Source organism: Neoarius graeffei, chromosome 8 (assembly GCF_027579695.1).
Source record: "Neoarius graeffei isolate fNeoGra1 chromosome 8, fNeoGra1.pri, whole genome shotgun sequence".
NCBI classification, from domain to species: Eukaryota; Metazoa; Chordata; class Actinopteri; order Siluriformes; family Ariidae; genus Neoarius; species Neoarius graeffei.
The window spans coordinates 87,522,969-87,540,380 of NC_083576.1; the positions used below are offsets into that span (position 1 = coordinate 87,522,969).

Below are 17,412 nucleotides of genomic sequence, written 5' to 3' on the forward strand. Positions count from 1 at the left end.
TTGAACTAAAGATGGTGGTGATGACTGTTTACTTGTCTTCTGTGCTCCTGTTTTGTTAATGTAGACTTGATCTCTTCGCTAAAATGGCAAAACTGAAGCTTGCAGTGTCAACACATGACCATTTGAATATGGGACTTATTTCTGTATTGAATAGAATGATCTAGTTTGACTTGCTAGACAAAGAAATGGAAACATCAACACTAGCCCTGTTAGCAAATCAATTTTTATGCTCAAATGATGTAATGGAGATCCTCTGGTGATCAAAAGCTCCAATCTCAATGATGCCCCAGCTGTTTGAAGCTGGGAGTCAAGTAAGCAAAAGTTGGCTGCCTTCTCTGGGTGGGAGGGGCATGTTCTCTTGTCTCTGTCAATCTGTGATGCTAGCCAATTGTGGGTTTGAGTTCATGTATGCAGAAGAGGGCATATAGCACTTTGGCCTTGAATACTGACCTTGGCCCAGAGGGCCTCGCTCAGTACTTTCAAGACCTCGGTCACGGTATTTCACCATACGGACCTCCCAGCTGGTAAATAACATCTACAACCCTGATTCCAAAAAAGTTGGGACAAAGTACAAATTGTAAATAAAAATGGAATGCAATGATGTGGAAGTTTCAAAATTCCATATTTTATTCAGAATAGAACATAGATGACATATCAAATGTTTAAACTGAGAAAATGTATCATTTAAAGAGAAACTAGACAGGGACACTCTAAGGAGTGCAAACCCTGCCTTTTCCCTATTAAAATACATTGGGTGAAAATTGCGAAGTTCTGCCATGACTTTGACCTTTGACCTCCAAAATTTAATGGTTTCCTTCCTGGGTGATTGGCAACACATGTACAAAATTTGGTCCAAATCGATCCATTGGTTCTTGAGATCTTGCAGACACACAGACAGATATATACACACACACACAGACTGACGCAGGTGAAAATAATAACCCCTCCGACTACTGTCGGCGGGGTTAATTAGGTGATTTTAAATTTCATGACAACACGTCTCAAAAAAGTTGGGACAAGGCCATGTTTCCCACTGTGAGACATCCCCTTTTCTCTTTACAACAGTCTGTAAACATCTGGGGACTGAGGAGACAAGTTGCTCAAGTTTAGGGATAGGAATGTTAACCCATTCTTGTCTAATGCAGGATTCTAGTTGCTCAACTGTCTTGGTTTTTTTTTTTGTCGTATCTTCCGTTTTATGATGCGCCAAATGTTTTCTATGGGTGAAAGATCTGGACTGCAGGCTGGCCAGTTCAGTACCCGGACCCTTCTTCTACGCAGCCATGATGCTGTAATTGATGCAGTATGTGGTTTGGCATTGTCATGTTGGAAAATGCAAGGTCTTCCCTGAAAGAGACGTTGTCTGGATGGGAGCATATGTTGCTCTAGAACCTGGATATACCTTTCAGCATTGATGGTGTCTTTCCAGATGTGTAAGCTGCCCATGCCACACGCACTAATGCAACCCCATACCATCAGAGATGCAGGCTTCTGAACTGAGCACTGATAACTTGGGTCGTCCTTCTCCTCTTTAGTCCAAATGGCACGGCGTCCATGATTTCCATAAAGAACTTCAAATTTTGATTTGTCTGACCACAGAACAGTTTTCCACTTTGCCACAGTCCATTTTAAATGAGCCTCGGCCCAGAGAAGACGTCTGTGCTTCTGGATCATGTTTAGATGCGGCTTCTTCTTTGAACTATAGAGTTTTAGCTGGCAATGGTGGATGGCACGGTGAATTGTGTTCACAGATAATGTTCTCTGGAAATATTCCTGAGCCCATTTTGTGATTTCCAATACAGAAGCATGGGGTGTCGTAGCTCAGGTGGATAAGGCGCCATACCATAAATCCGGGGACCTCGGTTCGATTCTGAACCGAGGTCATTTCCCGATCCCTCCCCGTCTCTCTCTCTCCTGCTCATTTCCTGTCTCTACACTGTCCTATCCAATAAAGGTGAAAAAAGCCCCCAAAAAAATCTTAAAAAAAAGAAGCATGCCTGTATGTGATGCAGTGCCGTCTAAGGGCCCGAAGATCACGGGCACCCAGTATGGTTTTCCGGCCTTGACCCTTACGCACAGAGATTCTTTCAGATTCTCTGAATCTTTTGATGATATTATGCACTGTAGATGATGATATGTTCAAACTCTTTGCAATTTTACACTGTCGAACTCCTTTCTGATATTGCTCCACTATTTGTCGGCGCAGAATTAGGGGGATTGGTGATCCTCTTCCCATCTTTACTTCTGAGAGCCGCTGCCACTCCAAGATGCTCTTTTTATACCCAGTCATGTTAATGACCTATTGCCAATTGACCTAATGAGTTGCAATTTGGTCCTCCAGCTGTTCCTTTTTTGTACCTTTATCTTTTCCAGCCTCTTATTGCCCCTGTCCCAACTTTTTGAGATGTTGCTGTCATGAAATTTCAAATGAGCCAATATTTGGCATGAAATTTCAAAATGTCTCACTTTTAACATTTGATATGTTGTCTATGTTCTATTGTGAATACAATATCAGTTTTTGAGATTTGTAAATGATTGCATTCTGTTTTTATTTACAATTTGTACTTTGTCCCAACTTTTTTGGAATCGGGGTTGTATATCCTTGCGCTCCATACCATCCGAATAGTGCTTAGGAAGAGTTTTCCCAGGCTGCCACACAAATGTCCTCTGATTAAGCGAATTGCAAATCTCGGCCCGAGCAGTGCATTATGGGATCTCTAATTTTTTTGGCTACCAAACAGCACTTCAAAATGGCGGAAAGCAGTATTGACAACTACGATTTAGATCAGTTTAAACTTTGGAAAGTTGATGATTTGAAACGGTTTTGCAGTCGTCGTGGACTGCCTGTGACAACCAAGACCACGACTGGCACTAGGGCAAAACGTAAAGAAGAACTGGTTGCCCTTGCCTATGCAGCATCAGTCCAGAACTTACCACGCGTTTTAACGAAGGATGAGGAGAGACAAGCTGTCAAAAACGACTACAAGTCCTTGTTGACAGTTGAAGGCAAATAAATTCCCGACCCTCTACAGACAACCGACGGGTAGTTGGACGAAGCCCAGGGGCTTAAGCTGTAGCCACCATGCATGTCAGTCAATCTCATCTCTCATCTCATCTCATTATCTGTAGCTGCTTTATCTTGTTCTACAGGGTCGCAGGCAAGCTGGAGTCTATCCCAGCTGACTACGGGCGAAAGGCGGGGTACACCCTGGACAAGTCGCCAGGTCATCACAGGGCTGACACATAGACACAGACAACCATTCACACTCACATTCACACCTACGGTCAATTTAGAGTCACCAGTTAACCTAACCTGCATGTCTTTGGACTGTGGGGGAAACCGGAGCACCCGGAGGAAACCCACGCGGACACGGGGAGAACATGCAAACTCCACACAGAAAGGCCCTCGCCGGCCCCGGGGCTCGAACCTGGACCTTCTTGCTGTGAGGCAACAGCGCTAACCACTACACCACCGTGCCGCCCCATGTCAGTCAATATTGCCGAATATTTACTTGACAGGGACGAAAAAGCGCTAGTCCATCGGCTTCGAAATGACTACAAGGAAGGTGAGTTGTTTTGATATTTTGATATATAATGCGTATAACGTTAGGGTCTATGAGGCTAGGTAATGGGGACCCAACATGTCTGAGATAAAAGTAATCTAAGCCTGCTTTAATCTGTAGGCCTCCTGACTATAATCTATATCTATATGGCCCTTATTATGGGACACGAAGGTGGACGATATTACAATAAGATGGAAAGATGTAGTAAACCTGTAGGCCTTTTCTGCTTAATAACTACGTAATATTTTGTTAGAATTGCCAAAAATAAATGACAGACTAAATATCTGAACAAACTTACAACTTTTTGCCATCTTTTACGTCCTTCTGGCGTTTTTTTTCGGTTGGAAATGTAATCAAAACAAACGGAGGTTCACATTTACATGACCTGTCTTCAGATGTAGGCCCAGTACAATTGTGTGTTTTCTTCCACCGCTTAAGTTTATAACTTCCGTTAGTACATTGGTAAAAAGCACAGTGTGCACCTGTCATAGTTTTGCAATTCGCTTAAGGTCTTGAAGCCAATCGCTATAAAGCTTTAAAGTTCACGGTCCGCTACCTGTCTTTCTATAGTAACTTCAGCGCCTCGGTAGTTTGTTTGGTAGCAGAATCTGCCACAGATTCCGCTCGCACACCCCCCTTCAGCATCTGACATGTCATCCTCACAGTTTCCCCCCCCCCCCCCAACACACACACACCTCATCGTTCATTAACACACTGAACTCAGGGACCACACATCTCACTTTACCTCACTCATTTGCACTATTCCGCACTTCCTCATCTTAACAGCTGCTAGTTTGTTTATACTGCTTATTTCATGTTTACCTGCTGTACCTCAAGTGCCCTTGACTGGTTATTTGAACCAATTTGTGTGTGTGTGTGTGTGTGTGTGTATACAACCCCGATTCCAAAAAAGTTGGGACAAAGTACAAATTGTAAATAAAAACAGAATGCAATCATTTACAAATCTCAAAAACTGATATTGTATTCACAATAGAACAGACAACATATCAAATGTCGAAAGTGAGACATTTTGAAATTTCATGCCAAATATTGGCTCATCTGAAATTTCATGACAGCAACACATCTCAAAAAAGTTGGGACAGGGGCAATAAGAGGCTGGAAAAGTTAAAGGTACAAAAAAGGAACAGCTGGAGGACCAAATTGCAACTCATTAGGTCAATTGGCAATAGGTCATTAACATGACTGGGTATAAAAAGAGCATCTTGGAGTGGCAGCAGCTCTCAGAAGTAAAGATGGGAAGAGGATCACCAATCCCCCTAATTCTGCGCCGACAAATAGTGGAGCAATATCAGAAAGGAGTTCGACAGTGTAAAATTGCAAAGAGTTTGAACATATCATCATCTACAGTGCATAATATCATCAAAAGATTCAGAGAATCTGGAAGAATCTCTGTGCGTAAGGGTCAAGGCCGGAAAACCATACTGGGTGCCCGTGATCTTCGGGCCCTTAGACGGCACTGCGTCACATACAGGCATGCTTCTGTATTGGAAATCACAAAATGGGCTCAGGAATATTTCCAGAGAACATTATCTGTGAACACAATGCACCGTGCCATCCGCCGTTGCCAGCTAAAACTCTATAGTTCAAAGAAGAAGCCGTATCTAAACATGATCCAGAAGCGCAGACGTCTTCTCTGGGCCAAGGCTCATTTAAAATGGACTGTGGCAAAGTGGAAAACTGTTCTGTGGTCAGACGAATCAAAATTTGAAGTTCTTTATGGAAATCAGGGACGCCGTGTCATTCGGACTAAAGAGGAGAAGGACGACCCAAGTTGTTATCAGCGCTCAGTTCAGAAGCCTGCATCTCTGATGGTATGGGGTTGCATTAGTGCATGTGGCATGGGCAGCTTACACATCTGGAAAGACACCATCAATGCTGAAAGGTATATCCAGGTTCTAGAGCAACATATGCTCCCATCCAGACGACGTCTCTTTCAGGGAAGACCTTGCATTTTCCAACATGACAATGCCAAACCACATACTGCATCAATTACAGCATCATGGCTGCGTAGAAGAAGGGTCCGGGTACTGAACTGGCCAGCCTGCAGTCCAGATCTTTCACCCATAGAAAACATTTGGCGCATCATAAAACGGAAGATACGACAAAAATGACCTAAGACAGTTGAGCAACTAGAATCCTCCATTAGACGAGAATGGGTTAACATTCCTATCCCTAAACTTGAGCAACTTGTCTCCTCAGTCCCCAGACGTTTACAGACTGTTGTAAAGAGAAAAGGGGATGTCTCACAGTGGGAAACATGGCCTTGTCCCAACTTTTTTGAGATGTGTTGTTGTCACGAAATTTAAAATCACCTAATTTTTCTCTTTAAATGATACATTTTCTCAGTTTAAACATTTGATATGTCATCTATGTTCTATTCCGAATAAAATATGGAATTTTGAAACTTCCACATCATTGCATTCCATTTTTATTTACAATTTGTACTTTGTCCCAACTTTTTTGGAATCAGGGTTGTATATGTATGTATCGTGTATATATATGAGTGTTTAGTCTATGTCTAGTTCCTATCTAGAGTATTTATACTGTTTATATATTGTCTGTTTTTTTCAATTATTCTATTTTTATTTATTGCATTGCCTGTTTGCACCGTGGGTCAGAGAGGACTGATATTTCATCTGTGCTGTATGTCGAGCATGTATAGCATATTTCTCGAAGTTGGACATCCGGGTACTTTTGACGTCAGGTCACATGACCTTGGAGCCGCCATATTTAACTAGGGGAAAGCCTGGCTTTATTGTGTTACACTGTGTTAGCAATAAAATGCCTAAAAGCTAATTTTCATATGCATATAACCATATACAACCCCGATTCCAAAAAAGTTGGGACAAAGTACAAATTGTAAATAAAAACGGAATACAATAATTTACAAATCTCAAAAACTGATATTGTATTCACAATAGAACATAGACAACATATCAAATGTCGAAAGTGAGACATTTTGAAACTTCATGCCAAATATTGGCTCATTTGAAATTTCATGACAGCAACACATCTCAAAAAAGTTGGGACAGGGGCAATAAGAGGCTGGAAAAGTTAAAGGTACAAAAAAGGAACAGCTGGAAGACCAAATTGCAACTCATTAGGTCAATTGGCAATAGGTCATTAACATGACTGGGCATAAAAAGAGCATCTTGGAGTGGCAGCGGCTCTCAGAAGTAAAGATGGGAAGAGGATCACCAATCCCCCTAATTCTGCACCGACAAATAGTGGAGCAATATCAGAAAGGAGTTCGACAGTGTAAAATTGCAAAGAGTTTGAACATATCATCATCTACAGTGCATAATATCATCAAAAGATTCAGAGAATCTGAAAGAATCTCTGTGCGTAAGGGTCAAGGCCGGAAAACCATACTGGGTGCCCGTGATCTTCGGGCCCTTAGACGGCAGTGCATCACATACAGGCATGCTTCTTTATTGGAAATCACAAAATGGGCTCAGGAATATTTCCAGAGAACATTATTTGTGAACACAATTCACCGTGCCATCCGCCATTGCCAGCTAAAACTCTATAGTTCAAAGAAGAAGCCGTATCTAAACATGATCCAGAAGCGCAGACGTCTTCTCTGGGCCAAGGCTCATTTAAAATGGACTGTGGCAAAGTGGAAAACTGTTCTGTGGTCAGACGAATCAAAATTTGAAGTTCTTTATGGAAATCAGGGACGCCGTGTCATTCGGACTAAAGAGGAGAAGGACGACCCAAGTTGTTATCAGCGCTCAGTTCAGAAACCTGCATCTCTGATGGTATGGGGTTGCATTAGTGCATGTGGCATGGGCAGCTTACACATCTGGAAAGACATCATCAATGCTGAAAGGTATATCCAGGCTCTAGAGCAACATATGCTCCCATCCAGACGACGTCTCTTTCAGGGAAGACCTTGCATTTTCCAACATGACAATACCAAACCACATACTGCATCAATTACAGCATCATGGCTGCGTAGAAGAAGGGTCTGGGTACTGAACTGGCCAGCCTGCAGTCCAGATCTTTCACCCATAGAAAACATTTGGCGCGTCATAAAACGGAAGATACGACAAAAAAGACCTAAGACAGTTGAGCAACTAGAATCCTACATTAGACGAGAATGGGTTAACATTCCTATCCCTAAACTTGAGCAACTTGTCTCCTCAGTCCCCAGACGTTTACAGACTGTTGTAAAGAGAAAAGGGGATGTCTCACAGTGGGAAACATGGCCTTGTCCCAACTTTTTTGAGATGTGTTGTTGTCATGAAATTTAAAATCACCTAATTTTTCTCTTTAAATGATACATTTTCTCAGTTTAAACATTTGATATGTCATCTATGTTCTATTCTGAATAAAATATGGAATTTTGAAACTTCCACATCATTGCATTCTGTTTTTATTTACAATTTGTACTTTGTCCCAACTTTTTTGGAATCGGGGTTGTACCTAGTTAGTTAGTTAGTGATGTTTTTATGTACATGTACCGGTAGTTAGGGCTGTTTTTTTAATATGTTTTGCTGCTAGTTTTTTAATGTAAGTTCGTTCAGATTTTAATGTATTTTGGTCAGATTTTGTCTATTAGGATGAGTCCCTTAAAATTCACTTTAGGCCAAATATTGAACAATATTCTTTTTAATTTAAGAATAAATGATAAATAAATAATTAGTTTTTAGTGTCAAAAATATAACATTTAATGGCCGTTTTTATGAATTTTCGGCGCCGAATTTTGTCTATTAGGATGAGTCCCTTAAACTACACTTAGGCCAAAATTAGAAGTACTTACTGGGAAACTTGATCAAGTAGTGGTATATATCAGGATACTGAACTTGTGGCCACTGCAAGGGATTGTCCAACCACTTGTTTGCAGGGATTTTGAATGGGCAACAATCCAGGCCTAGCAGCAATACCATAGACTACGTTCAGACTGCACCCTGAAACGACCCATATCCGATTTTTTTGCCCATATGCGACCTGTATCCGATTTGTTATTGACAATCTGAACGACACAGATCCGATTTTTTTCACATGCGACCCAGGCCGCTTGGATATGTGGTCCTAATTCCGATGCATATCCGTTATTTTCACATGCGACTGCAGTCTGACCGGACAGGTTGCATTCAGGCGACCTACACGTCATCAACAAGAGACAAACGTCACTATTCTGCGTTGGCTAATCCCGCCTCTTTGGTGGAAAACAACAACAATGGCGGACGACGCTTTTTTTTTTGTTTATGTATTACGTAGATGTGCTTATTACGTGTCAATTTGCGCATGCGGGACACTTTAGGGTCGTTTTCCGTTCATATTGGAGATCGCATACAAGTCTCATATAATTGGTAATGTGAACGGCCTAACAAAAAAATCGGATTTCACAACAAATCGGATATGAGTCGTTTCAGGTTGCAGTCTGAACGTAGTGTTAGTCTGATATCTACACTTGTCCTCAGGCAGCAGTCCATCCTCATACTGGAATGCCATGATGTACCAAAACCTAGTAGTGCTGCGTGCTTCCCCTAATTCCCCTAACATGTACGCTCTCTCTTTCCCCTAGTCAAATATGGCGGGCTTGTTGTCAAGGTGTGTCACGTGATCGTGACATCACGCCGACTTCGAGAATTGGTTGATGCAGGGCTTTTCAAAGTGTGGGGCGTGCCCCCCCCAGGGGGCGCCAGAGTTCTTCAGGGGGGGCGCAGCTCGCCTTTGCCAGAGACAAAATGGACGGATTTTTAGTACCTAAAGCTACAGTGAGTGAGGAGACAGAGTCTGGGCCAAGCAAAAAACCACACCCTCCAGGATTTCACGATGTTGCGATTCAACCAATCCCCGCGAATTCAGGGCGGTGTTGCAATTATATCCAATTACCACAACCTTTGTGCAAATTTGACCAATCGTTGGCGTCGTCTTGAGGTGACGTCGACAAACTACCTTCCGCCTTACTTCCATGTATATGTTCAAGAGAAGCAGCATTCGCGCAGTGTTGCCAGATTGGGCGGTTTCAAGTGCATTTTGGCGGGTTTTGAACATATTTTGGACTGGAAAAAGTCAGCAGTATCTGGCAACACTGCATGTGCGAGTCAGTGTTTATGTAGGCTTAAATTCTGTTACTGAAAGTGTGTTATGTTTACAGTGAAGGACAGTGTGCACTTTACATTATTTTTTTACTTAATACAAGAAATTAATGGATGCCAACATTTTTGCCAAAATGGTATTTTATTTTCCATTGTTTAGGCAGCTTCAGCATCATACTGTGAGATTCTGTTCAAATTGTTTTTTCTTCTTCTATGAAGCCTGAGCCATTTATTTTATTAGTTTATAATTATTGTTTAATTTAGTCTTCAGGAGAGACTGCCTGCACACAGTACTAGTATTAATAGTTTTTTTTCTTACATGAAAGCTGAGGCATTTATATTATATTTTAAGGTAACTTCATGTTGTGCTGTGAGGTTCTCTGCACTTTAACTTTTGAACCAACAGGTGCATTTGGATAAGTAAAGCCTATTTTTCTGCATTTTTGTAGTCCTGGTAATCTTTCATATTGGTAAAGTTGTTTATAGGACCATTTCTCAGTGTCTTTGTTTTTTAATCAACAGTTTTTCAGTAATAACTTAATATTTAACATATCACTCAATTTTAATCACAAAAAGAGAAAATCGCAACAATTTCTCGCAACTTTCACTTCCTCCCGCAATGTAATCGCAACAAAAACCTAAAAAACACCGCAACTTTCATCGCATTTTTTTTGGAACCCCCCCCGCAACATCAGACATTTTAGCCCGCAACAATCACAAAAAAGGCCCACGAAATCCTGGGGGGACTGAAAAAAGAAGGAAGTATGACCACGATTATTTAAAGTTTGGATTTTCATGGACTGGATCTGAAGATGCTCCACTGCCACAGTGTGTTGTCTGCCAAGAGGTGCTCGCTAACGATGCTATGAGATGTTTAAAATGTGTAAAACAAAATGTTTTAAAAAGCACAGATGTTTAAAATGTGAAAAAGAAAAAAATGAAAATGTGTACAACAACCATTTTTTAAAAATACGAATGGAACATTAAGTATAGCAACAACAAAAATTGTAAGGGGGGCACTGTTGTTTACTTGCTCTCCGAGGGGGGGCTGACTCTCTCACACTTTGAAAACCTCTGCCTTATGGCCCTTTTCCACTACCCTTTTTCAGCTCACTTCAGCCCGACACGGCTCGCATTTCGACTACCTCAGAGCAGCACGACTGAGCTCACTTCAGCCCTACTCGGCACCCAAAACTCGCACGGTTATGGAGTGGGGCTGAAGCGAGCCGAACCGAGCCGAGTGAGGCTGGGGGCGTGAGGAGACACTCCCCTGTGCACTAATTGGTGAGGAGGAGTGTCCTCACATGCCCACACACGCCCCACGAGCACGCTGGGATCTGTAAACACCGTAAACCCGGAAGAATTACGAATTACGAGAATTTCTGAAGCCTTATGCACCTCGCCTCATCTATACGCTCTTGCCAGTATCTGTTGGCGTTGTCGGTGACAACAAGCCACAGCACCAAGACCAGCAACACTAACGACTCCATGTCCTCCATGTTTATTGTTTACTATCTGGGTTGTGAGACTACCGCTTAAAAGGTCACTGATGTCACTGTTTGCGCCGCCTAACGACATCACGTGACGTCCACCCACTTTCACTAACTCCACCCAATGTGTCCACCCACTTCCAGCCAGCACGGTTCAGCGCGGTTGTAGTCGAAATGCAACCCCAACAGCCCCACTCAGCTCGACTCAGCCCAACTCAGCCGCGTTGGTAGTGGAAAAGCGGCATTAAGCTAGCCGCACACTATGCCGATCCACGCGGTACCGAACTGACCCATTTCAGAGCCGACTCCCGACAGGGCATGCACATATCCCCGACTAACTCACGACTGAAAGAAAGCAGACGTTAATATCTTGGGCCATTATTAAAAAATGTTCTGTTTCCGGTCCACCGGCCGGGTGAGTGCCGTTTGTGCGGTTGAATTTTTTTTTTTTAACGCCGGTTTTTCGACATTTTTTTCGGGTTCGTAAATCTAAAATCGAACTTGACATTTCCGCATTCCCAGGGCTTTCCACTAAGGCTCATACTAGCCAGCCATGACAAATAAGTAGCCAGCCAGGGGGAGTAAACACAAAATAAACTCCTGTGCACGCAGTTCCCAGGATTAAGTGTATTTTCCACAGACCATTTATTTATTCACTTTACTCAAATACAAAGTAAAATGGCAGTAAATCATCTTTCTTTTCTTGCGTATTGCATCATGAGGCATTCCTGGTTTGTAAATCTCTTATTTTCGGTGCATGACACCGCATGTCGGGGCGCGGATCTCCCTTGATCAACGGTTCAGTTTGACATTATTGTCAGTCCGTTCATTTTTCGAAAAGATAGAAGTCACATGATCACGAAATATCACGTGTTATATGTGAAAGATATGATTGGCTATTGCTAGCGACTCTCGCCGATCAGTCTGGCTCCCGATTAGTTTTTTGAATCGGCTGTGAGATGAGTCGGTACCATCGAAAACTAGTCTTTACGCCTGACTCGCGACTTCAGTTGGCTCGGTACGCTGAAAATCGGCATAGTGTGCGGCTAGCTTTAGTCTGATATCTACACTTGTCCTCAGGCAGCAGTCCATCCCAGGCCCGGCGCCGTGGGGGGGCGAAAGGGGGCGTCGCCCCCTCGTGGCTACAGCCCCGCCCCCTCAATGGAGACTCAGATCACTTACAGTCAGAGGAAAATGTTTGTACACCCTTTGGAATTTTTTACATTTCTGCCTAAATTGGTCATAAAACATCATCTGAACTCTCCAGCAATCTTAAGAATGAACAAACAGTGTCTGCTTGAACTAAAACCACCCAAACATTTGCGTTTATCATATTTTTATTGACCATAAGATGGAATTATTCACAGGATAGGGAGGCATAAGTAAGTACACCCTTTGATTTAGTAGCTGGTTGACCCTCCTCTGGCTGTAATAACTTCAAACAGACGTTTCCTGTAGTTGCAGACTAGACGGGCACAACGATCAGGAGAAATCTTGCACCATTCCTCTTTGCAAAACTGTTGCAATTCAGCAAGATTCCTGGGATGCCTGGAATGGATGGCTTTCTTGAGATCATGCCACAACATCTCGATTGGATTGAGGTCAGGGCTTTGACTGGGCCATTCCAGAAAGTGAATTTTGTTCTTCTGAAACCATTCTAATGTCGACCTACTTCTGTGTTTAGGGTCATTGTCCTGTTGCAGGACCCATCCTCTCTTGAGTTTCAACTTTTTGACAGATTGCCTCAGGTTTTTCTGCAAAATATCTTGATATACTTGAGAATTCATTTTCCCATTGATTACAGCCAGTTGTCCAGGCCCAGAGACAGCAAAGCACCCCCACACCATGATGCTACCGCCGCCATACTTGACGGTGGGGATGAGGTTTTGCTGATGGTGTGCTGTACCGACTTTCCTCCACACATGATGTGGTGTGTTCCCCCCAAACAATTCAACTTTGGTTTCATCAGACCACAATATGTTTTTCCAGTGGTGCTGAGGAGCATCCAAATGCTTTTTCGCAAACTCCAAATGAGCAGAAATGTTCTTTCTGGACAGCAATGGCTTCCTCCGTGGCCTTCTCCCATGAATCCCATTCTTGTTCAGTGTCTTTCTTATAGTAGATGTGTCCACAGAGATGTCTGCATGTTTCAGTGATTTCCTCAAGTCTTCAGCGGACACTCTTGGATTCTTTTTTACCTCATTGATGATGACTTACAGTGCCTTTGGAGTGATCTTCGCAGGGCGGCCACTCCTTGGCAGAGTAACAACCGTTCCAAATTGTCTCCATTTATACACAATTTTTCTAATTGTAGACACATGAACACCAAGGGTCTTAGAGATGGTTTTGTAACCCTTTTTAGCTTTATACAAATCAATTATTTTGTGTCTTAAGTCTTCAGACAGCTCCTTTGAGCAAGGCATGATGCACAGAACATGCCTCTCATCAAAACACACCTTTTAACTGGTTTTCCAGTGGGGTGGGTAGCTTATGACACACCTCAGTGATTGGACATCAGGTTGGCTCACACCTGAGTCAAATTGTTTAATCATCTAATTAGTCTAATTAGCTCTTGGATGAGCCTTAGCTAAGGGTGTACTTACTTATGCCTCCCTATCCTGTCAATATTTCCATCTTATGGCCAATAAAAATATGATAACGTAATTGTTTGAGTGGTTTTAGTTCAAGCAGACACTGTTTGTTCATTCTTAAGATTGCTGGAGAGTTCAGGCGATGTTTTATGACCAATTTAGACAGAAATGTAAAAAATTCCAAAGGGTGTACAAACATTTTCCTCCGGCTGTAATTGTTTTCTTATTAAAATATAATGTATTATAGACGGAGGGGTCGTGCGGGCGGGGGTTTTACATGTACACTTACAAGTGCACTGTCTCTGCAATATCCTGTAATATGCAGTCAGTTTACGGGAGTAGTCTTCCCCCACCGAATTAAACGAATTCAATCACAATATTGTGAATCCATTTTCTTTCTTTGTAGGCTAAGTTTATCTCCGTTTATGTTGGTGTATGTGTTCATATATGGTCCGCTTTGTGCGCAAATGGCGTAAGAATATGTGTCGTTGACGTCACCCCCCCCATGCAGCGGGGGTGAAAATTCATCACTTCAGAGTGTTTTGTCCCCTACACGCCTAAACTGGGACCGCGGATTAAGTGGTTAGCGTTGACTCGGTGCAAGTCAGGAAGGCTATTAGGTACTGGTGCAGCCGCGGGGTCTGTTGATTTTTTTTAAATTATGATTTTGGCCGCCGAGCCAAGTACCTTAGACTTGCATTGACGTTTTATTTTCATGCCGCGGAGCTATTTGTATGTATTTTAAATGTAAAGGACTTGCCTGTAGGTTTGTGTGTGTTGTTTTATGTTTGGCATCTTTCCGGTTGTCTGTGAGAAAATCGGAGGGGAGGGTTAACAGGTGGGCACGGGGGTTGATAAAGTGCAACTGCCCTGGTAATATGTCACATGATTTTCCCAGACTAAAGCAACCTTCGGGGCCGTGGTGGTTTTGTGGTTGGCGCAGTTAATTGTTTGAAACACGTTGTCAGACCGCCATCACTACTACACACTATATGAAAAATATTTGCCCCCTTGCGATTTCTAATTGCCCCCTTATGGCCCTTTTCCACTACCCTTTTTCAGCTCGCTTCAGCTCACTTCAGCCCGACACGGCTCGCGTTTCGACTACCAAAAACCAGCACGACTCAGCTCGCTTCAGCCCTGCTTAGCCCCTAAAACTCGCACCGTTTTGGAGTAGGGCTGAAGCGAGCCAAAGCGAGCCGAGTGAGGCTGGGGGCGTGAGCAGACACTCCCCTGTGCACTGATTGGTGAGGAGGAGTGTCCTCACATGCCCACACACGCCCCGCGAGCACGCTGGGATCTGTAAACACCGCAAACCCGGAAGGAGAAGAATTACGAATTACGAGAATTTCTGAAGCCTTATGCGCCTCGCCTCATCTATACGCTCTTGCCAGTATCTGTCCGCGTTTTCGGTGACAACAAGCCACAGCACCAAGACCAGCAACACTAACGACTCCATGTCCTCCATGTTTATTGTTTACTATTCGGGTCGTGAGACTACCGCTTAAAAGCTCACTGATGTCACTGTTTGCGCCGCTTAACGACATCACGTGACGTCCACCCACTTTCGCTAACTCCACCCAATGTGTCCACCCACTTCCAGCCAGCACGGTTCAGCGCGGTTGTAGTCGAAATGCAGCTCCAACAGCCCCGCTCAGCCCGACTCAGCACGGCACGGCTCAGCCCGACTCAGCTGCGTTTGTAGTGGAAAAGCGGCATTAGACTTGCATTGACGTTTTGTTTTCATGCTGCGGAGCTATTTGTATGTATTTTAAATGTAAAGGACTTGCCTGTAGGTTTGTGTGTGTTGTTTTATGTTTGGCATCTTTCCGGTTGTCTGTGAGAAAATCGGAGGGGAGGGTTAACAGGTGGGCACGGGGGTTGATAAAGTGCAACTGCCCTGGTAATACGTCACATGATTTTCCCGTACTAAAGCAACCTTCGGGGCCGTGGTGGTTTTGTGGTTGGCGCAGTTAATTGTTTGAAACACGTTGTCAGACCGCCATCACTACTACACACTATATGAAAAATATTTGCCCCCTTGCGATTTCTAATTGCCCCCTTATGCCGCTTTTCCACTACCAACGTGGCTGAGTCGGGCTGAGCCGTGCCGTGCTGAGTCGAGCTGAGCGGGGCTGTTGGAGTTGTATTTCGACTACAACCGCGCTGAACCATGCTGGCTGGAAGTGGGTGGACACATTGGGTGGAGTTAGCGAAAGTGGGTGGACGTCACGTGATGTCGTTAAGCGGCGCAAACAGTGACATCAGTGAGCTTTTAAGCGGTAGTCTCACAACCCGGAGAGTAAACAATAAACATGGAGGACATGGAGCCGTTAGTGTTGCTGGTCTTGGTGCTGTGGCTTGTTGTCACCGACAACGCGGACAGATACTGGCAAGAGCGTATAGATGAGGCATAAGGCTTCAGAAATTCTTGCAATTCGTAATTCTCCTTCTTCCGGGTTTGCGGTGTTTACAGATCCCAGCGTGCTCGCGGGGCGTGTGTGGGCATGTGAGGACACTCCTCCTCACCAATCAGTGCACAGGGGAGTGTCTGCTCACGCCCCCAACCTCACTCGACTCGCTTTGGCTCGCTTCAGCCCCACTCCAAAACGGTGCGAGTTTTAGGGGCTAAGCAGGGCTGAAACGAGCTGAGTCGTGCTGGTTTTTGGTAGTCGAAACGCGAGCCGTGTCGGGCTGAAGCGAGATGAAAAAGGGTAGTGGAAAAGGGCCATTAGTAAACTGTTCCTGGCGCCGGGCCTGGTCCATCCTCATACTGGAATGCCATGATGTACCAAAACCTAGTAGTGCTGCGTGCTTCCCCTAATTCCCCTAACATGTACGCTCTCTCTCTCTCTCTCTCCCCTAGTCAAATATGGCGGGCCTGTTGTCAAGGTGTGTCACGTGATCGTGACGTCACGCCGACTTCGAGAATTGGTTGATGGGTTTGGAGAAGCGCGGGTTTAGGGTTGAATCTGGCAACCCTGATTCACTTTCACTTCCACATGCAACATGAAAGTTTCGCCTGCAGAACTCCGCCGGTGCTGAGCCGCGCAGGGCCAGAGGGGCGCACAGGAGCCCTGCCTCGAGTTTCCCGGAGTGAAGTCGGGTCTGCAGGAGCGTGAACGCAGGATGGTGAAGAGTTTTACAGCCGAGCGGAAACTGGACTTGTGTATGGAATAAAAAAAGAGGGAGAGAGAGAGAAAAAAAGGCCACAAATATCCGGACTGGATTACATCTGAGATGGAAATGTGAAGTTTGAAGCTTAAATCAGGACGCAGAGAAACGAACAAGCCATCAATACACTGCAAACTTTAGTATTATTAATATTATTATTATTGCTTTTCCGCCTGAGGGACTGTGTTTGGCTGCAGTGTGCACTCTGGTGAAGAAGCGCTTCCTCTGGGATTCGAACCCCTTCCCGTGGGATTCGAACCAATGCACAGAGATGGTTTGTAACCCTTTAGTCGCGCGCGCGGTTGTGTTTTGTGCCCTTGTGCTGGTGCTGAAGGCGGCCGGAGTTTCAGCGCAGGAGGATGAGTTCAGCCCTGAGGTAGAACCCGAACTCTCTTCACTCTTATTATTGTCAGGAACAGAGCTGGGCTTCAGGGTGTTGTGGGATTGATCAGATGGAGGGGCACTAAAGCAGAGCCGCAGGACAAAACCACACTGTGAATGTTGTTAATCAGATTATGACTAA

At 44.0% G+C, this 17,412-nt stretch overlaps 1 protein-coding gene across 1 annotated transcript in view; it reads left to right on the forward strand.

Moving 5' to 3' along the window:
- The first annotated feature begins 16,722 nt into the window (after positions 1–16,722).
- Positions 16,723–17,412, forward strand: part of mmp15a (matrix metallopeptidase 15a) — a 50,566-nt gene continuing 49,876 nt past the window's right edge. Inside the window, exon 1 of the mRNA XM_060928439.1 lies at positions 16,723–17,265. Coding sequence (XP_060784422.1) covers positions 17,161–17,265 — 105 coding nt within the window. The 5' untranslated portion in view covers positions 16,723–17,160. The remainder of the gene's footprint in view (positions 17,266–17,412) is intronic.